The sequence below is a fragment of the Chanos chanos genome, chromosome 4 (assembly GCF_902362185.1).
Source record: "Chanos chanos chromosome 4, fChaCha1.1, whole genome shotgun sequence".
NCBI classification, from domain to species: domain Eukaryota; kingdom Metazoa; phylum Chordata; class Actinopteri; order Gonorynchiformes; family Chanidae; genus Chanos; species Chanos chanos.
The window spans coordinates 26,793,101-26,815,736 of NC_044498.1; the positions used below are offsets into that span (position 1 = coordinate 26,793,101).

Here is a 22,636-nt window from a genome sequence, read left to right on the forward strand (position 1 = left end):
ATGAAACATTATACGTATTATGAATGTCAAGGACAAACATCAGAAGACATATGTGCTACATTTTTACAAACGCTAAAGACAAACAGAAAATGTAAAAACTGCTATTTGAAGATGTAACATTTCTGTCAGAGAAGTTCAGTTGGTTTCTACACACTTAAGAAGCACGGCATTACGATATGATTTCATGCGGATGCCGCGTGGTACTAACAGGTTCTGCCAGTCATTACAGTGAAAAGGGACCGGAGACAATTACTCGCTTGTCCTTTAATATACCGCCATCTACTGCAAGAATTCGTCATTACACGGTATTTTCTTAGGCGCAAAGAAAATGTTTTACTTCCGGTTTTCGTACACTAGTAGGTTTCAGTGAAGGGCTTGATAGCAGAACCGTATTATGCTGATCTTACGTCAGTTTCGCTATTTCCCTGCATTAGCTGAGGTCGGAACATGGGTAAGGGGGAGTTGCTCTGAGATCAGCGTTGGAGAACAAACTATCTGGAGCCAGATTTGACCCGGCATGGACAACATGTTGAAGTTTATGAAACTAGTCGGGCAGCTGAAAGTAAGTTGTACAAAATTAGTCATGCATAAAAATGTACTATTTTACTGTTGAAGAGCCTGAGATTTCATGGGCTCTTGTGTTCGGTCGTATCATAAGTGCAGTGTTGCCTGGTAGTGTCTTAAATCGGTTTGTTTCGTTACAGCGCGTGCCGCGAACGGGATGGGTGTATAGAAACGTGAAGCATCCGGAGAGTGTGTCCGACCACATGTACAGAATGTCTGTAATGGCATTAACTATACAGGACTCGAGTATAAACAAAGAGAGGTAGGCTTTCTATCCTCCCAGAGGCTAACCGCCATATAGGCTAAAACTGGCATGCGAAAGCAACGTGTTCCGTTGTTTTTCATTTTAGAGCATGCGTTTATTATGGACACCTCGGACATTTGTAAAAGCAGCCATCAGGTTTGCTAAAACACAAGACCACGTCTACATAAGTTCAGCAGAACCTTTGCGAAGCAAACTGTAGACTTCATTCATTCTACACCACCCCGTGTGCCCCTCCTGTGAACTAGATCTCACATTGTCTCAGAGAACATCTTGAGAACATGTTTGTTTCAGTAGCAAGCATAATGATGCTATGGCATGTGACTTTTTTTGACAGATGATGGGAACACATTGAAGCAGCCCAAATATGAGCCCATAAATTGCCCTCTGACAGGATTAGGCATTACTGACTGTGTTATTTGATATTTTTATGACAGATGCATGAAACTGGCAGTAGTTCATGACTTGGCTGAGTGCATTGTGGGAGATATAGCTCCTGCAGACAATGTCAGCAAAGCAGAGAAACACAGAAGGGAAAAGGTATGAATGTGTATGAGAGTTGCTTCAGCACTCAGTCACTAATGTTTGTCTTCTGTGTTCACAGATAAACACATAGACACACAGTTATGATTTTTGCAGAAGTGATGTTGATTTACTCTCTGTCTGTCTCAGGAGGCGATGATGCACATCACTGGTCTTCTCAGTGAGGGTCTGAAGAAAGAGCTTTATGAGTTATGGGAAGTAAGCACTGTCTTTTTCATATTTATGACTGAATGTACCGAGTGAGGGGTATCATAGTCTGTGTAGTGTGATGTCTTAATCATCTGCTGTCCTGGGGACCCACTTAGATAGATGGTCCAATTCAAACAGTTGCTTGGCTTGGTAAGTAATAACCAAGTCGTTAGGACTGTGCTGGCATTTGACTTTTAACAGTTGGCTCTCTCTGAAGGGGGTATTTCACAAAGCTAGCTCTCTCAGTTAACCTGACAGTGAAAAATTGAGACTGTCCAGGAAGAATGATCATAGCTGTTCTTACTTTGAGGAGTTGGGGAGCTTCATTGGTAATTCTGAGTGCTGAAGTGTCCTGTGTGGTCTCCAGGAGTATGAAACCCAGTCCAGTCCTGAAGCCAAACTGGTGAAAGAATTTGACCAACTGGAGATGATCCTGCAGGCCCATGAATATGAGGAGCTGGAGGGAAGACCAGGGAGGCTCCAGGAGTTCTTCTCCTCCACTGAAGGTCCTCTCTCTCTATCACTTCAATGCTGTCCGGTCACATGAGACAGGGAAAAATAATTATTCTGGTAGGCCCACTCAAAACATCTCCATCATGTAGCACAGGTCAGTGGTTCATGATCTGGGTGTAATATGTAGCTTGTTTAGTAAGGAGTGCAGGCATTTCGGATTATCCCTGACAGCTCAAAGCTGGAGACAGTCAGTAACTGTGTCATCATCATCATCTTATACTGAGGCTCTGTCACAGAACTTGTCATCAGTTTTCCTGTTTGTTACTATCTCAACCAAATGACAGTCATTTGGTAGAGATTGGTTTGGCTGCAGAGGGTCTAGCTTGAAGGTCTGAACCCTACAGTAACCCTGCAGTGTCTTGTGTTGACCTGCTCTGTTGTCTGTCTGTTCACAGGTAAGTTCCATCACCCCGAGGTGCTGCAGTTAGTGAGGAGTCTAAATGAGGAGAGAGCTCAGCAGATGGCAGCGGTGCGGCAGCCTAACTCTGAGAACAACACAGACCAAATGTCAGGACCAGGACCTTCATGATCCCAGTGGATCCACCTCTCAGCCAGAACCTATAAACCCAGCAGTATTTGTTAAGTCATGATGTCTGTGTTATCTTTTATAGTTTTAGAACATTTCGTAAAACCACTCTCTGTTCACTTAAAGGTCTCAGTGTGTTTACCTCACTCTCTGTTAACTTAAAAGTCTTAGTGTGTTTTCCTCATTGTGTTTTAGTGGGACTCTTGTTCAGGGTGACCTCCTTAGCCATAACGGTTTTTTTGACAGTTTACAGAAGTGATTCTGGGCTTGTACAGTTCAGTGCCAACAGCGAATTACACCCAGACATTACTGTCATAAGAAAAAGCTGAATCAGCATTCACTTCTGGTTAAGACTGTTTTTTTTTTTTTTTTAGTAAAGGCACTATGTCCTAATCTTATCACATTTGTGTTACTCATTTCTGCTTTATTATTAATGTGTTTAAAGACAGATTACAGGTTACTGCACTAAGAGCCTGTGTAGGGGAGTTCTTTGGATCTTCTGTTTGGTGGTTGTCATGATGTGGATGTGTTACACCATACAGACATGTGATCCATGATGACACTGCATACTATCCTGTCCTCTGGGCCTGTTTTCAAGTGTGTTCAGTCCACCAGGACACTCCAGTGAAAGAAGAGTTTGTACCTCTGGTCATGTACTGACAGTTTTCAGGCCAGCAAATAAACTCTAAGGACAAAAAGAAAAGCTATTTGGAACCTCATTTCATTTGCACTGAAATGAGAGAAAAATCAGTCATGTTTCATTTGAAACTGAGAAAAATTAGTCATGTTTCACTTCATCATAGATGGAACCAGGCATGGGAAATGAATTAGACAACGGTATGCATCGAAAACTCAAAATCTTAATTTGTAAAACACTTATGTGCTAACTATACCAGTTCAGGCCACTGTGTTTACCAATAGATTAGGTGACCTTTCCAGACCGATTCAAAAACAAAACTACAACATGAAAAAGAACAACTGAATATACAAAATACAGTTTAGTCATTGGTCCACAATTGATAATTGACACTGTTGACAGGTTTCAGTGAATCTTAACACTCAGAATTCGTTAAGCCATATCACAGTTTAAAACTGGTTTCATTATGTGAATGTGTGGAGCTGAAGTTTACTTTCATATTCAGTTTATTTTTCCTGGTCATACACAGAATGTTATTGAAAATCATGAGTAGAGGGGAGAGAAAAAGCACTTCATCAAGAAGAGGGACTTTTTAAAAAAAATCAGGTTCATAGTCTCAGACTTTCATATTTACAGTGTGGGTTGTTTCTCTCACAGGGTCATAGTGTTTAAAAGTCAAGTCAAGCCAAGGTGTCAGACATCTGATCTTAAAAAGTGACTGCAGTTTGGTCATTTAAAATATACATTTAATGTTTCAGTTCTTTAAGAAAATAATTGAAAGTAAAAATATATTGAATTGCTCCTGAGTGTCTTTCAGAGCAGTTTCACCAGTGTTAGATTAACTCTGAGAGTGTTAATGCTGTCTCATCCTGGGACAATGTAACCTAATAGAAACACTCCCAGAATTAACTTAAAACTGGTGAATTAACATTCCCACTGAGTGAAAACCCAGAGTTTAGTTGTAGAATGTGTATTCTCTATTTGATTTGGTCCTCTGTGTTTGAGCACAGAACAACTCAGAAACCTGTTAAAGATTCTGCACAGGAGACAGATGGGCAGATAGGTCTGTTCCACAGCCTGTGTGTGTGCCGTGTGACTGGGCCATAGAGTTTTCGGTCCTGAGCTGGGCCAGAGAGTGGTAGTGTGCTGTCTCTAGCAGGTGCGTTCACTGCTGTCTGAAATGGTGTTGGTTGGAGTGTCCTGGGCACTAGCGTGAGCTGCTGAGGTCAGCACCTCCTGAAAACTGCCCCCTCCTCCTGTTCCACCCACTTTGGTCTGGACAGAAGACACAGATAAGGAGAGCATTAGCTTTACTCGCATTCTTCAATCAGTGTAGTCATCAGCCCTACTATCAGTTGAAATATTTGGCAGGACAGACTGTAGTGGAGAGTCCACACAATCATTAGCAAAAAAAAGTCTACTCCAACACTAAAGCTCTGAATGTGTGTGTAGATTCAGGTCCCCACTGAGTCCCAATAACATTCCTCATTCTCTCATCTTTAGTCACCTTAATGTTGGACACTGTGCTCTCCACTTTCTCCTCAAAAGACTTGAAACTAGGAGAGTTCCTGTTGAAAATAAAAATGATTAATCATATTTGAAATGATGACATGTACTTTCAACAGTTTTTGTCTGGACTAACTGTAGTGCTGTTTTCTGGGTTCATATGGCTAAGATGTTTTGTACAGTAACCATAACATGTGCCCCTATTAACACTGTTGTGGAAACTTAACACTCCAAGAGGAAGGGAACAAACAGTACAATACACCAGCAGTAGTGTATTGCTCTACAGAAAACATATCAATTCCTCTTTATGATTTATGACCACAACACATAAATTTGACCACTGCATTTAATCGAGATTGATTGTTAGTGTTCTCTCATATCATGGACCCTGACTTTTGGTGAGAATACAGGTAAAGTGAGTGGTCTTAATGTTTGTTGAGAATACAGGTAAGGTGAGTGTCTGTGATGTAGTGAGAATACAGGTAAGGTGAGTGGTCCTGATGTATGTGGCAAGAATACAGGTAAGGTGAGTGTTCCTTATGTATGTGGTGAGAATACAGGTAAAGCGAGTGTCTGTGATGTGTATGGTGAGAATACAGGTAAAGCGAGTGTTCACCTCATTGTGGGCATGCTGACCGAGTGGCGAACAGAGTAGCTGTCCCGTGAAAGCGTGAGCATTGGAGGGAAGAGCTCAATCATTAACAGAGCAGAGCAAACAGGAAACACACAGCACAAACACAACACCCAGTGATAAAGCCTCAGAGAGCACATAGCACCCACAGCCACAGATAACAGGTCAGAACAGCAAGAGCCAAACTACAGCACATTTAGAATATCACTCTATACATGCTGAATAAACAGCACCTGCTCTGTCTTTAATGTGTAGGTTTTACATTTCTCTGTCTCACAGATGTCTGACATACAGCTCTCCCCAGTATCACATGGCTTCATAATATATTAATAATGCGCTGCTTTATAAAATGCTGTAAACAGACAAAAAGGAAAAAAAACAAAACAGAGGAAAAACAAAGAATCTACAGGATTAACCAAGGTCATGCTATGTATTAGAGCGGACATAACAGAGTTTCTACAGTGTGTTTGAGCTGAAATAACAGAGTACAGGTGTAAGGTGTGCCATCTACATGCCGTGACTGTACATGGCCAGAACTCCTAGTCTAAACTCATTGCCAAATTAACAAAGGCAGTCAAATGAAAACTAGGCTGTTTGACCAGCAGGGTAATCCACCCAGACTGGGCTTTTGGGTCAAATGCCATACGTCATCACATTGTTGGGGCAGGGTTTGAATCTCAGCTCTGCGGATGCAAGGGGATCATTTGATACTGTGTCTTAGATTCATAGCCCCCAAAGCCCTCCTCACACAAACCAGGGACAACAAAAAGATTTATAAATCTAATATTTATTTCATTCAAACCATACCATGACGTGCCAATTTTAGGAGGTGGAGGTTGGCTGGGTTGCTCTGAGCTCATGATCCAGGTCAGTGTAAAGCATTTTAAGCATAAAGTGGTTTTAGTGTAAAGCAGTTTCAGCGTAAAGTGGTTTTAGTGTAAAGCAGTTTATATGTACTTACTGTTTCTACAGAACATAAGGACTCTATATCATAACTCTGAAACTACATACACACAGAGAAATCCACAGAATATCTTACCCAATTGAGTTTGATCTTTTGATATGCGAAAAGAGATGCAGGGGAAAAGAGTAATTGTAAGGATACATTTTTTTTGGTTCTTTCACAGTATAAGATTCACATGAAAAAGGCAAACATTTACATCATGGTCATATTTCTGCTACTCCAAACTTTAATCCAGAATGCTGAAACAGCAAAGAACAAAAAGGAATTCTCAGAAACATACGGTCAAAAAAAATGTCAAATCAAATCCATAAACACATATTGTCGCACCTCAAAAAAACAAACAAAAAACAGCTGTCACAAATTGCATTAAACACACACATGCAAAAATGCACAAAGACATGGTATTTTGAGATCCCTAAACTACTTCTGATTATCTTTGGATTCTACATTCTGTCAAACGGACCAAACCAGAAAAAAAACAATTTCCAATTAGTCAGTTTAACGCTAACGGTCAGAGCAGGGCGTTAAAGGAATCAGGTCTGAATGCTGGAGACAGAAAGCTGTTCTTCTGATTTTGTTCAATAATAACGTTGTTTCACTCAGTACACTCATTGCCAGGACATGTCAGGTGTGGGAGCTGGGCTAGACACGGCATAGCAGCAATTTGAATATGAGACAAACTCATTCTACAAGTGAATATGAGATAAACCCGTTCTTGCCAGATGTTTGGCCATAATTCCTCTCTAAACAAACCTTCTATTTGGCAAAATGGCTTCCTGTTCATTGTGGATGGCCCTAGGTTACGGTGAACTGTGGTGGTGTTGATGGATAACAAAAAACAGAGAGTAAATCTTGGGTTCCCCAAGCATTTCAAACATCTCCCATTATCTCAGTTCATCACCCATCATCTTCCACCTGCTGGGTGGTGCTGTGATGTCACACCCAGGTCATTCCATTTACAATGCAAAAGAGATGATATTACAGGGGCATGCGGAAAAACGCATCCAGAGATGTGGATGCGTGCATACACACACAAACACAAACACACACACACACACACACGCACATACCTCCTTGGAAACAGGAGCTCAAGGCCAAACATGCTGGAGATAAATAAGTGTCCAACGTTTTGGCTCAGTGTAAATGTCTCACACAATGGTAACAAATAACGCTGATCAGGTGAAACAGACAGAGAGGTGAAAGAACTGAGCTTTGACTGAGTTCAGACAAGTTGAAAAAAAATTAAGAGAGGAAATATGATGACAGGACTATTGTGTCTGACTGAAATAATGTAGTGATATTAAAATGTTTTCACATGCACAGAAACATTAACATCCTTATGCTTCTCCAAGCCAGTGTTTGCTCTCCACAGTGACTGCCTGTTCTAACCACTGTGGAGGTCTGAAACACTGAGATCACAAGCCAGCTCCTCCATAGCTCTCACTGAACACAGCGTTACAGACGAAGCATTGTCCGCATTCAGCCAAAATTACTACAGAACTGCAATGCTGGGTTTACAGATTAGAATGAATTATTACTAGGGGTCGACCGATATGCATTTTTGAGGGTCCATACTGATATCGATATCTAATGGCTTAGGATGGCCAATAACCGATATTTAGGGCCAATATTCATTTATCATATTTGGCAGTTGCAATAACAAAACTACACAAAGGGAATCATACTGAATTTGTTTGCAGATACCTTCTATGAGAAACAACGGGCAATATACAGGTCTGATACCGCTTTACTGAGTGAATAATTATTCTTTTACTAACTTTAAAACAGAAAAAATCTGTTTACATAATGTGGAAAAACCTAAAGTGAAAAAAAAACACTGTTTAACCTAAGAGAGTAGATTAAGTGTTCAGACATCATATTAAAGATTGAGTCTATTTGTGATAGTTGTGACCACTCCAGGGCATCTGGCAAGGATGCAACACAGGTGTCCAAATGCCTTTCTTCCTTTTCTTTAATGCACAGGTGTGGTTCTACAAACACGAGAGTTCAACACAATTATTACATGCCAAATATTAAGTAATGCTAAAATGCAAAGTAATAAAAAGGCACAGCTGCACTTTGCTAGCAATATATATCTTACTTATTTAAACATTAATGATCTGGCTTAAACAGGAGGGATTAGATTGCAACATTTCACAACATACAACATAACTAGCAGAACTGGGTATTAATGCTCCAAAATAACATCATTATATCACCAGTGTAGCATGTTTACCACGAATTGGCACCGTCTCCCTGCAGTGGCTTGTGCATGCACATTAGAAATACAGGCATTGCCATCTTACGGCTGGTAGTTGGTTATCTGTGGCACTTATTTATGTGGCTGATCCTGCATTTGTACACACGTAAATGTGTCCAACAATAGTGATTCAATTGCATCCTGGTACTACTGCGTATTACCAGCAAGAACACTCATAATCAAACTTTCAGATAACAGCTTCGGTGTCCAGGACATGGTAAGCTACATGCTGCTAACATTACTCAGCATTTATCAGCGATCCTAGATGACATAACATTGAAACCTTCTGTCTTAACTGCAATTATATGTAATGAAATAATGACCTACATATATTTACAGAACGTGAAAAAAGCCTACTTTCAGGTTTCAAGAACACATACACATGTCTGTAAACAATGACAATACATAGCTTTCTCAGAGCACCGCTAAATCTTCCCCTCAACAACAACCTAACTAGGGGGCGGGGTCGTTGTTATGGAACATCAGTCATGTCTCCTATTAACCAATAAGAATATAGGTAAACGAAACACAGCACATAACACTTCAGTAATCCCAGTTGTAATATCGGCAAAACCGATATGAGGAGGCCGATATCGATATGGACCAAGTGTCAAAAGGGGCTGATAGTGGCCGATATATTGCTAAACCCAATATATCAGTCGACTCCTACCCAAAACATGGCCTTTTGCATGACCACACCAACACAACTCGACTAGGCAGTGCTGAATGCACCCTTATCCACCCTTGCACAGCCATCTGCTCTGACCAGTGTGTAGTTCTACAAAACTGTCCAAGATATCACTGAATGGCTCTAATGAACAGTGGTCTCCAAGCAGAGCTGCTGCAGTCCTCTGCATTCCTCTGAAAGCCCTGATCCCTGTCGCATCCTCTGCTCCCACTCCAGCCCGCACAAAGCTGCTTAAAATCCGCTTTACGTAACACAGGCATGTCTGCTCCAACTATCACATAGCTTAGACAAGCCCACTCCACAGACTGGACTGTGCAAGATGCAGTGTTAGCCTGCGCTAGCCTCTACGAGACACAGCACTAGCCCATATGAGAGTGTGCTAACCTGTGTTAGCTTGCATTAGCCAGTCAGCAGACAGGAGACACAGGCTGTGTCCGAAATGGCATACTACATACTACTCGCATACTAATTTTGATGTTTTGCAGTACACGACAGTTACCCGGATGATGTACTACTCTGGCTAAAATTTGCAGTATACAACCGGAGCTCACTTCGTTGGGTACTGCATCCCATGAAGCAACGCGGCGATTTTCAACTGTCAAAAAATTAAAAAAACATGGTGGACAGTGACAGAAGCGGCTTCAACTTCAACTGCAGCTGCAGTTCCGAATATAAATGTATCAGTTGCATATTTTGGTGTAATAAGTCTTCATACGCTTTCTTATAGGGCTACTTTTGATACATATTTGTGGTAGTCGTGTGTTGTTCGATTTTAACAGAACAGATAGCCCAACCGATAGCAAACATGTAGTACACTACACGAAAGTTCTCATAATTGCATACCATACTGTATACTAGCATGTGGAGTAGTGTGCAGTGCGCAGTGTATACTAGGTTAGTATGTAGTACGCAGTACGCTAGTATACCATTTTGGACACAGCCACACACAGTGGTGTAGCATCAACTAATGAAGAAACACTACTGATGATGTATAATTGCAGGAGTGCTAGAAGAGGAAAAAGAAGCAGAAAGTGGAGAGATACAGAGAGAAGGGGAAGCGTGTGCGTTTGAGTGCGTGTTTAAGGGGACTGCTGTCGTACCTCATGTCCCCAAACTTGCGGCTGATGGCTGAACCAAGGTTAGTAAACGCTGCAGAGGTTTTCTGACCGGCCGTACTCAGCGTCTCTGATGTCTTTCTGTACCTGCCCAACAAACAAACACAAACAAAAAAAAGAGGACATGAACCACTTCCACTTTGCCACTGACATCACAAACTCACACAAACCAAGGGTTTGAAAGTCATTTGCTTTTTGAGGTTCCTCAAAATGAACCAAATGTGTTTGGCTGACCCAGACTGGCCTATATGCAGGACAAACTCCTTTCAGGCCTTTCATTGAAAAGATTTAGTTAAAGTATTAAATGCGCTGTATCCATGTGTCTGGCCTATAAAGTTTTTTAACTGGAAGAATACGTTTACATGTATTCATTCTAGAAAACGATGCAATAGACATGGTCACACTACACAGTCACTCAGTCCTGAGTGATAAACTTCATTCATTTTTTCCTTTTGTTTTCTGTTTTTGCATCACCCTTTCAAAGCCTGCCCTCCAGAGACCTATTACAGCACACACACAGACACACACCATGATACACTAAACCACTCTAATCTATGCCAGTACTCAAGTCTCACGTACGCACTGGTGCTCCAATACTGTGGTGCTGTGGTACTGTAAGACTCCATAGGACTGTGTTATTATGGCAGTGTAGAAGATGAAGAGGAAGTAGATGTACTTTATTTGCCACACACACACTGAGCAGTGAGCAGTGAAATGCAACCTCTGCATTTAACCCATCCTAACACTAGTGAGCACATACACACTATGAGCTAGGAGCAGTGGGCAGCCGCCACTGGTGCCTGGGGACCAGCTCCACCGTTTTTTTGCCAGTGCCTTGGTCAAGGTCATTGACAGGAATACTTATCCTAGCATACACGTCTTTGTGGTGGGAGGAAACCGGAGCACTCGAAGGAGACCCACGCAAACAAAGGGAGAACATGCAAACTCCATAAAGAAAGGACCTGGGATGGCCAGGATTCGAAGAGGCACTGAGCCACCATGAAGCCCAGTACGGTAGGACTGTAGTACAGTGTTATTATGCCAGTGTAGGACTGCAGTATAGTGTTATTATGGCACTGTAGTACTCTGTTATTATGGCAGTGTAGTACTGTGGTACTGTAGGACTGTGTTATTATGGCAGCGTAGGACTGCAGTACAATGTAATTGTGGCAGTGTAGTACTGTAGTACTGTGGTACTGTAGGACTGTGTTATTGTGGCAGCGTAGTACTGTAGTGTTGTGGGACTGTGTTGTGTGGAGTATGGAGTGCTGCTGAGGAGTGCCTCTCTCCCTGGTTAACAGATACCACTGCGCTACCTGATCAGTCTGACCCTCTCTGCTTGTGCTCTCCTCTCCATGAGAACAGTAACCAGAGCGGGGAGCCAATAATTTGAGATCTAGTTAACCAGTCATTGTACAGAAACTGAAACCCCACAGAGAAACAGGCATCATTGGACACACACACACACGCGCATATAAACAGAGAGCTGAGAGTCTTTGCCATTTCCAAACTGGAAGACTTCATCTCATGCCACTTAACAGCTTCTTGAACTGTTCAAACACACTTCACACCAGAGTTCACATTGTCTTCCTTCAACATCCTAACAGGACACTGTAAAAAATGTGAAATGAAGAGTGAAGTGCTGTAAAATCATGACAGCAAAAAACTGTAAGTAGAAAAACAACAAAGCAGTGTTTAATTTACAGTATATTATAGCAACATACTTAACCAAGCACAACTGATAATTTTAAAGTAAGAATAAGTTGAAAGAATCATATTTCTTTGTAGAATTTACAGATTACTGTAGTTCAAACACAGAAAAACTGTGGTACAAAAAAACAACAGTAAAATACAGTTAAAATTACAACAGTGTCAAAATAATGTTTTTTTTTGTCAGGTAGATTTTTTATACAGAAAGAAACCATATTACATTTTACAAATTCATATGTTACACTTTACAGATAAGAATATGTACAAATAGGCCTAGAGTAAAATTATGTTAATATGAAGGGTTTAAAAAAAACGGGTGATGTGTCTGTTTAGAATTGAATAGTCCTATATTTAACAATATATCGGTAGGCTAAAACTATAATAGTAGTAGTGTAACCTGCGTGGTGTAGACAAGCACAGTCCAACAACGGACTCAAACTCACTCCCCGACACCTGGAGAAATATGCCAGTGACAGAAGCTAGCACCCACGACTTTTAGCCTCCCTGCTAGCATGCCCACCTCCCATGTCTGAAGTTGAGTGTTCAAGTCCGGTGCAGGACTGCGCTCAGGACTGACACACCTGATTCCACTGATCAGTTAATCATCAAGCCCTTGATTAACTCAATTAACTGTGATAATAAACAGTTAAAACAAAGAGGCGCAGAACAGGGGGTCCTCAGGACTGAAGTTGAGAACCACTGGTCTACACAACACAGGTTACACCTGCACTTTCCTATTTAAAGACTGTTGGATTTACCAGTTTAAATCGTAATTTTTTGTAAATTACAACAGTTTTAAACTGTAAAATTTACAGGTTGTTCTGTAAAGTTGTTTACGTTTTTACTGTATTTTTTACAGAATTATTCTGGCAACAACAGCTGCCAATTTTTTCCGTAACAACAATGGATTTTTTTTTACAGTGCAGCTCTTCTCTGAGAGTGAAGTGATTCCCATTCAACAGGGATTCACTCCATTCATTCTCAATGTAAATCTTCAAACTGATACTGACTGTAGCCACCAAACGTACAAAGCACAAGTGTTAGTGTAGACATATGTGTTTCTGGCGTTTGCTAATGTAGACATACATGTTTTTGGTGTGTGTTAGTGGAGACATATGTGCTTTTGGTGTGTGTTAGCGGAATGGATATGTGCACTGTTAACTAGCAGTAGCTTGCTCCTCATTTGCTATTTAGCAGTGAACAATCGGCAGTTCTGTCTTTATGGTCATGTGACTGTGTGTGTGTGTGTGCAGTAATTGATTCCTCGGTGGGACTCACATGGTAAAGCTTTGAAAACTGCAGTGAGACCAAACGCAACTCTGACTGAACCATCCTTCTGATTTGGTCTTTTTTCTCACAGATTTCTCTCTAAAAAATTGTGAACATAGAAAAACCTCTGTTCTACACACATAAATGCAAATTGTCAGTGGACATTTGATGTACTTCAGAACAGTGTAGTGTCTAGTGATATAATTTAGGTATACTTTATTATATTTAGGTAATAATTCGCTGGGATTGTGTGAGATTGTGAGTCTGTGTTTGTGGGTTACTGAATTGGCTCATGCTAGGTAGGATGTGACAGAAAGTCTGAAGGGGTAATTTAGGACTTATGGTAATTATGTAGTAATTATACACAGTGAGACAGGGTGTGGTATAACATGGTTTGTTGTATGTTGGGACATAACAAAACAACAAAATAACCATTATCCTTCCTGGTATCCATAGCATCATACACATTTTAAAAATTTAACCTAAAGACAGTCTTAATACTGTAAATACATTTAGCTGTTAAAAAGGGACAGGTGATCTGAGGGTGTTGTAAGAATTCCTCTTCTTAACACTGCAGTTTTTTAGTGCAGCAGCTTGTAACAGAGAATGTTTTGGATCTGGATGCCAGAACACTCTTAAACAGATAAACACACACACATATGCACACAAAGGCACACAAACGAACACGCACACACATACACACAGACTCGGATGTGCCATAAGCCTGCCTGTGTCAGTAAATCTGAGCTGAGGTAGGAGCTAAAAACCGCCTTCCACCCTGTGAGGGCCATAAAGCAAATCTCCACTGACAGCAGACAAACGCCTCCAGACACAACTCTACAGTCTGCAGAACTGTGTTCATTTTAAATAAAACTACAGACTGGGCTCTTTCAATCAGGTAATTTAAATGTGTTTAAATAGGTAAACATGAATTCTTTGACTTACATGTTAGAGGAAGGTGGACTGAATTTCAGAACAGGGGCATGGTTTTTAAAGCCATATTTATGACAGTGCACAGATCCCATGCAATTTTGATACAAATGGTGAGAGAGAGAGAAAGAGAGAGAGAGAGAGAGAGAGAGAGAGAGAGAAATGGTTACTTACGCTGTGGAGCTCTGCATGTCATACCAGCTCTTGCTGAAGTTCTGCCTGAGTTCACTGAGCGGTGTGATTCCCAGTTTCTGCTTCAGCTCTGAGTGGCGTTTCTCTTTGGAGGCCAGGACCTGTTTTAGAGTGCTAATCTCCTCTTCCAGCTAAGAGAGAGAAGAGAAGAGAAGAGAAGAGAAGAGAAGAGAAGAGAAGAGAAGAGAAGAGAAGAGAAGAGAAGAGAGCTCGACTTTTTTTTTTACATTTCCCATTCAAAGCATTACAATTCTGTAATAATGAAGAAAAGGGCATTTTTGCATTTTAAGCACAAATGAGCAGACTAAAATTGAGCCAGTGTGTGAGAATCTGGATAAAAAGATAAATAAGAGATGAATAATAGAATAATAACTGATACAAAGGAGAGGACGGAGAGTCCAAATGAAGATGACTGAGCAGTAAATACAGCCAGGGGCAAGCACACAGCCTGAGTCTTAGTTAGAAGTCACTCAATTTGTGGCTATTTCTCTTCCTGGAACATCACACAACATCTGAGCTGATGAAAAACAAAAACTACAGGAAGCCTACATCATCTCTGCTGAGACATCACATGCTTAAAAGAGAGAGAGAGAGAGCAGAGGATTTACATAAGGCATGTAGCTGTGGTTTTCTGCTCGAAGGCATTCTTCCAGGAACACAGACCTTAGTGGCCTTACAGGTCTGCTTCCTTTTTAGAGTCAAAGCAAAGATGAATACATGGACATATGCCAACCCTGATGTTATAAGACAGAACCTGCTAGTAAAACACCGTTAAAACAAACATTAACCCTACCTTTGTCAACTCACTCTGCATCTCCTCCCTCTCCTCTTCAGTCATGCTGTTGTTAAGGTCCACCTCCGACACCATCTCCTCATCCACCTCTTGCAGGGGCTCAGAGTCCAGAAAACCTGGGAAAGGAATCACGCATAGAACTCGCTCTCAACATATTGGTAAAATGCCACATCTGAAACTAGATTCCTCTTGTCATTAAAAGAAAAAAAACTATATGAGGTATTCGAAATCCGACTGATGCACTGATTGTAAGTCGCTTTGGCTGAAAGCGTCTGCCAAATAACAAAATTGTAAATTGTAACTCCCAAAGCCATGGCCATACACGAAACACAATGTCAGAACCACCAGCATTCACATTAGTCCATACAGCACTATGTGACTGAGTTACTGTAGAATAGACTGGGTTTCCCAAGCACGACTGGACCTGGAACTCCAGCATTTCTCTAATTCTAAAGCAAAGTGACATCTACTTCTGACCTCCACAGTCTCAGGCCAGACACAAAGGCCCACGCTTTGCCATGATTACAGCGCGATTCCACACGGGTGTGTAAACATGCTTAACCTCAGCCTTTCATCTGAGTTCATCTCCCTCTGTGCCAGGACCACACACCCTTATTTTTTACGCAGCTATAATGGAAGGTTATGAACCCAAGGACGCTGACTTCAGAGACAAGTTCAACTGAAATTTTGTGATGGAAAATTAGTCTGTTCCTCAGAATATTGAATTACCTAAACAATTAGCCTTATTCAAAGTCTGTCACAAGAGTCAAAAACATGGTTTAATTTGTCTTTATTGAGCTGTATGATGGTGATTATGAGAGGAAACCAGATTTACTGCATCTGGAATCTGTCAAACCAGAAAAACAGCATTTGATTTGTATAATGCCAGGTCACAGGCAGGTGAGGAGTGTGCAGGCGGCATTGGTTGGTGACTCCTGAACAGACAGACTGAGTGAAACGTATTCTGACTGCTCGACTGAGAGCTTCAGTTAAAATCATAACTCAGTATCACGCTCTCAACATATTGGTAAAATGCCACATCTGAAACTGGATTCCTCTTGTCATTAAAAGAAAAAAAACTGTATTGTATTTGGAGAAAGTCAGAGAGAAAACAATTTAAAATCTGGAAAAGTATCTTTACAGTATGCCGTTGCCTTGTGCCAAGAGCAGATGATGCATGCGGATGCTGTCGAGACCGCTCTAGACAATAAGAGTCAGGAAAATAAGAGTCATGCCTTCAATGGCTGGTGAAACATTATATCTGTGAGTGAACAGATAGGCCTGGCATGACATCTGTGATGTGAAAAGATCGACCTGGTATGATGTCTGTGAGCAACTGGTAATACCTGGTATGATGTCTGTGGCGACTGGTCGGGCCTTGCATGATATATGTGATATGAATGGATAGGCCTTGTATGATGTCCATGAGCACTGGATAGGTCTGCCATGTCAACTGTGAATAATTTGCTGGTTCTAGCATGACTTCTGTGAGCTATGGTTGGGCCTGGCATGATGTCTGTGAGTGATTGGTCTGGCCTAGCATGATGTCTGAGCGAATGCTATACTCTTACCCTAGACTCCATGTTCGTAACGTTCAAATCAACACCTTCACTAAAACTGTGAGTGGAGCAGCTTTGAGGTTCACAGCAATTTCCATATTTCTAGTAACATTTTACAACTTCCATAACCTAAGCTGTGACTCACTGTTAGAACTATTAGTGTCATTACCAAACCACTCTACACTTGGGGTACTGTTCGCAGTATGCCTTGAAAATTTCAATCACTTCAATCACTAAGCGTAGAGTAGCTCACAACCAATCAAGGCACCCTGCATAAGGATTGGGCGAAGTCTACAGGGAAAGATCACGATTTTGGGGGGGCGAGGGGTGGATCACGATCCTGGGCTCAATATCGTGATGGTTGTCAGCCATCGGCAATGGATGATCGCGTTGTCTGTCGGCCCAACGCTACCCTACACGTTTAACAAACAACACGTTTAAGAGCTAAAACTAGTGTCAAAAGGAGATAATAGAGTGCTGAGCATGGATGGAGGGTGAGAGTTGATTCTAGGAACAAAGGAAGAAACAGCTTATGGCTCTATCTGATATAAAGATACACAGAGAGACTTGTGTTTTGGCCTATGTGGACAGGCTATGTGTCTCTTGTTCTTCAAAACTACAATGCTCACCTCATTAAGAATAATTTATCATTATGTCATAAATAAGTAGATTTCGCCCCAGGGCACTGTTATAACACCATAACTGGAGTTTGGAAAATGATCTACACAATAACCCAGTGGCTCTGAGTTCAGCTGCCCCATCCTATCATGAGGAGAATGGGAGAAGTGTGCAAAGGTCCAACTGATCTGAGATCAGTGTCAGCGCATTTCTGGCACAGAGTGCAACCACAAGACTAAGACGTTTCATCTCGGTAATGTAAGTCATGCAGCTCCTATTTCAGCCAATAAACAAATAGCATAAACAGTCCAGGAGTCTGATTGGACTTCAATCATTGTGTTTAAACAAAAATCAACTGATCCTAGTGATAATCTCAGTTGTGTCCTCAGTCTACCATCCAGTTGATTTACTTATTTAATTTAATTTATTCATTTGTTTGCAAATGCTGCCTCTCAGCAAACAGTCATTTGCAAAAGCTATTCTGCTCTTTACGTACATTCCTCAGCTGAAAAGATCGACATCATCAAATGTTCACTCTTGCTTTTTTTTTTTTTTGGTGATGGGAATAAAGTCTCCTTAAATTTTGAATAATCAGAACCTTTCCTATCCTATTCTTTCTCTCTGTGAGGTCTGAGGTGTGTTGCTAAGCAACTGACCTAATACTATGCTCTAACCTCCCAATTATGTCAGGGAATTGGTTCCTTGATTCCATTTCAAGGGCAGTGACAAGACTCAAGCCTCAGAAGTCTAAGAGCAGATCTCTCAGTGTTAAAGCACTTTATATGTCTTCACTTCAGACAATACTCTCTCCTCTTTTGACTCATGCATTGTGCATTCTCACAGATCTTCATTTAGCTCATCACTGACTCTTTGCTCAGTAGGTTTTCTCCTCTGCTGATGAGTGACCATCACTCAGTTTTATAAGTACTCAATTGACACTCATCAGTGAGAACATTAGCACAGTAATAAACACAGAGATCTGATGGTTTGCTAAAGCATGCTTTGAGTTAATGGCCCTACCCTTCAGACTATTCCTCTCCTGCATCAGTCAGATGAAGCTGGATTCCACAGACATGGCAATGTGATTGAAACAGTGCATCCCTGAGCCTATTTCAGTCCTTGGCTACTTTTTAGTACTGCTAGTTTTTCTTTTTTCTGCTGAAACAGCCTTGAGACAGTTGGCCAGGTCAGTGAATTGAGGCTGTCTTCATGCGTTTGTCGAGCTTCCCTGTACATCTTACAGATCCCACAAGGAATGACAACTCAACTTCATACCAATCCCACTGCTCTAAGGAGTTCACCTCCCCTTCTCCCTGCTCTGAGGAGTTTACCTCTCCTTCTCCCTGCTCTGAGGAGTTTACCTCTCCTTCTGCCTGTTCTGTGGTCCTCTTCTCTCCTTTTCCTCTCCAACCCTGTCAAAGTGGTCATATTATCTCTGAAACATGTCACTGATGGAAGTCTGTGCACATCTTTTTCCTCAGACTTACACAGTGAATCTGGATACTTAGACTTTAGATTTATTTTCATTTTAATAATAGATTTAAAAATAGATTTATTTTCATCTATTTATTTGGATTTAGATTTAAATTTTGACAAATTACTATCAGATAACTAACAAAAAAGGAAGTTTCTTTGGAAACAAGAACTTTCTTTTGAAATTAGCCACACTCTTTTTCCTATCTGCTTTCTGAAAATGGTTATTAATGAGCATAACCACATAACTTTCTGTTCTTGTTTCTCAGACCTTTTTTTTCTCAGATTCCAAAGAGTTATCTCTAAAGAGAAAGTGAAAAAAGACTAAAAGCTCTTGTTTTAACTGCAGTGCACAGCTTTACGCTTATTTTATCAGGAGCATTCATCCTCCAGTACAAAGAATCAGGAGAAAACACAAACAACATAACTAAATTTCAATAACACACACACACACAGTCCATTCATCCAAGAAAGTCATGTGTAAGAGGCTGCTGAAAAGCAGAGTTTCAGCAGGTCAGGTCATTACATAATCTCTGATTTGCCTGGAGTAATCTGTGGGATTTTCCACTCTGTGTGACTGGACTCAACTCAGGCCCGTGACGATGAGTCCACACAGTGCTCAGTGAGAAAAGAGACAGTGTATTGCCATCTCTGGACTACTATATTAAACATCTCAATTAAGTCAAAAGCTCCAAAACATACCTGTTCCAGCATGCCCCCTCTCTTCAATCCGTTAGCAACAAAGGAGGAAAAACATGAAACAAATGAAATTCACCATTTCTTTGTACAACAGCACATGGCCTTCTGACCAAGCTGATGAGAGCACAGCCTCTCTGAATCTAATTCAGTTCACTCTCAAACTGAACACTCCACTGAACATCTACACATGACCACATGGGTGAACATGACTTTCAAACATCAACAACATCAAAGTGAAATTGCTGTACTCACATCCATTTCCAAAGTATATCATGCACATATGCACTGTGAATATACAAAACACGAGGGCAGTCTTTATGAGATCAAGCAAGCAGACAAAGTCTCTATCTCTCCAAGCACGCTAGGCATGCAGCACCTGAACAAGGCCTCAGAAATACACTTACTTATATGTTATACAGAGTCTCATCCACATGCAATGTTTAATAAAGCTCACAGCACATACATCTTAATGTGTTTACAACTGTGTGAAAAGTCCATGACCAATGATCTATGAGACACATGTAGGTGGCTCTTTTGTGTAAGCTTTGTTGAGCGCTAAATTCGTGATCAAATGTCATTACGTGTACAGTTCTCACAAACATTCTCCTTGGACTGATCAACTGCTGCATATGTTGTTCAGGGAAAAGCCTAAAGAACAAAAAACAGACAACAACCGACAGTACTAACGAGGAAAAGAGTCTTGAATTTGTCTTCAGAGCTCAAGCCAGTCACCTTCAGTCCAGATGGAGAGAAAAACCATTTGGTGCAACCCACTCGTCACACTTTGATGTCTTACCCCACGGCACTGCGTCAGCACTCTGAAATACAGCTCTGGGGTGATCGGTTTGCCAGTCGAGTTGGAAAGAAAACACGAGGTTACTAACGCGCGCGCGCCCACACACGTGTACACACACACACGCACACTCCGCAAGAAAGTATAATGCGGTTGTGGTATGTTCAGTATTTCATTATGGAAATACTCCTGGACTGGCCGCTAAAAGTTTTAGAGTGTTTGCCTTCAGTGTGTTCTGTCGTGAATACAACGGAGGACGATTATCCACTTTGGAATACCTCCGGTCACAAGATCTCGCTCTTTTTTGGTCAGGTTGTCACGTGGTTGGTGAAAACAGGTGGCTTTGGGCCAGTCATAAGGTTTACGAGATAAAGCGCACCTAACAGGACGTGGAGGAGACAGCATCTAATTGAACAGACTAATTTGTTTACCGGCTCGGGAAACTTCATCACATGGCCCACTGTTAAGCAGATACGTCCTGCTTAGTGTATCAGGTCTAAACTGGCTGACGCACTTGAAGTGGGTTTCAATAAAGCGATGTATTGAAAATGTATAAATTCATTCGTTTAGATAATGTAAGACAATGTAATGTTTGAGATAAAACAAGCGATTGTGAATAACACATTTTAGTCTCTGAAGTCTCGTATACTGCATCGCACATGCAATATGCAAACAAGTGTAAGGTAGCAATGCCTTTTGAACATTAGTAGGAATATCTGTGATCCGAATCTTCGGAACGTGTCGAATATTTAAAAAGCACCATACTGTAAATCTTTCATGTAGCCAACACACTGAAACTATTTTTACATACTATTTTTACATCGATTCCTTTTCGAAGTGTTTTGCATAGAGACTCACCCTGTTGCCTTGACTCCATATCAGTGCTACAGTCCCGACAGGTAGGTCCAGTACGCAAGCAAAAGAAGTGACCATAGAAGCCTTCTCCCTTCGCTCTCTCGGTAGGAGCTTAGCGAGTTTCTTACCTCGAGATACCCCCTATCAATATCACCGCCCTCGTGGGCGTGGCTTTGTTACAGACTGATTGCAAAGACCAGTGAAATTTAGTAAATTAAACGACCATATACATCTATGATCTATGTATGTACTTTTTTTAAAAAAAATAAATGTTTATTGCAATATTTTATTCGCGTGTAGCAGTTCTATGTAAAACTACACAAAAACAGAAGAACGTATTCCTGTATTCTGTTTATTGATAAGGATTATAACCTTCGGGATGACTGGATCCTTTTTTTTAAAACCTAAATCAAACAGTTGTTACACACACTAATTTATATTTTCTCCGACAAATTAGTTTTTTGCGAATAATGGCGCCACCTGATGTCTGTTCTTGTTTGTTTCATGTTGCAGACGACTACACACCTGTAAGAACTTGGGGTGCACGTTAGTGTTTGAATGATGTTATTTACACTTCCATCTCTTCACGTATTCCTTGAGCAGAGAATTGTATTGAATGGTTTAAAATGAGGCTATGTTTTTTCCCGGTTACGTCACTTAAGTGAAATTAGATCCGGGATGTAATACTCTGCTGATGCTTGTGTTGCAAGGGATTTGTTGGATTGGCTTTGTGACCGCAATGTACCAGTGACTGAACCAGTTTGACTAGAACTCCATGCATATGCGTTCGTTAGAAGAAATAATTAAATTGTGGCAGTCAATGCACAAATAGGCCTTTGCAATTAGTTTTCCAGTGGATACCAACCTGATCGTATTTATGATGTGAGGGATTATAAGAAGCAAACCTAGGGAAAGGAGTGGGATCTGTCCTCTCTCAACTATCTGCAGGAGAAAACAAGAAAGATAATACGAACTCTTCTGCCCTCTGCCGGGGTGAACGGTTACCACATAAATACTCGGACCTGCTGGGCAGTTGGATAGCAGAACCACTGCTCACTCCTGTAGTTATATTACTTGCCTTGTTAGGATATGTGTTTTCTGATACGTTCTATGAATATAAATTCGGATAATTCCAGACAACAGCGGATAAGGTGGGCCCAATGTAACAGCTTGAATCAAAACTGTGGGACAAAGTCAGGGGCATGGCATGGCAGTGTCAACAGCACGGGGCTTCTACTCTCACCTGAGAAAGCAGATCCATAACCAACCATATGACATGGGTTCATCAGAAAACCGATCGTGTTGTGAGGTTCATAAGATAAACAAGCTAGAATGAATGAAGGAATG

At 41.1% G+C, this 22,636-nt stretch overlaps 2 protein-coding genes across 4 annotated transcripts; one reads left to right on the top strand and one right to left on the bottom strand.

Annotated features, from left to right (window-relative positions):
• The first annotated feature begins 498 nt into the window (after nucleotides 1–498).
• hddc2 (HD domain containing 2) lies at nucleotides 499–2,973 on the top strand. The gene is made up of 6 exons (XM_030772788.1): nucleotides 499–562; nucleotides 705–826; nucleotides 1,264–1,366; nucleotides 1,499–1,567; nucleotides 1,926–2,064; nucleotides 2,467–2,973. The coding sequence occupies exons 1-6, from the start codon at nucleotides 518–520 to the stop codon at nucleotides 2,598–2,600; spliced, it is 612 nt and encodes a 203-aa protein (XP_030628648.1). The 5' UTR covers nucleotides 499–517; the 3' UTR covers nucleotides 2,601–2,973.
• Nucleotides 2,974–4,151: 1,178 nt separating this feature from the next.
• Nucleotides 4,152–21,366, bottom strand: tpd52l1 (tpd52 like 1). Of its 3 annotated transcripts, XM_030770767.1 has the most exons (8): nucleotides 21,293–21,366; nucleotides 15,293–15,408; nucleotides 14,482–14,630; nucleotides 10,384–10,485; nucleotides 6,411–6,425; nucleotides 5,357–5,395; nucleotides 4,742–4,802; nucleotides 4,152–4,509 (listed from the first exon to the last, which is right to left on the bottom strand). In XM_030770767.1, the coding sequence occupies exons 1-8, from the start codon at nucleotides 21,309–21,311 to the stop codon at nucleotides 4,387–4,389; spliced, it is 624 nt and encodes a 207-aa protein (XP_030626627.1). In that variant the 5' UTR covers nucleotides 21,312–21,366; the 3' UTR covers nucleotides 4,152–4,386. The 3 variants fall into 3 exon arrangements, with proteins under 3 accessions (XP_030626627.1, XP_030626625.1, XP_030626624.1); XM_030770765.1 differs by lacking the exon at nucleotides 6,411–6,425; XM_030770764.1 differs by lacking the exons at nucleotides 5,357–5,395; nucleotides 6,411–6,425.
• Nucleotides 21,367–22,636: the final 1,270 nt, after the last annotated feature.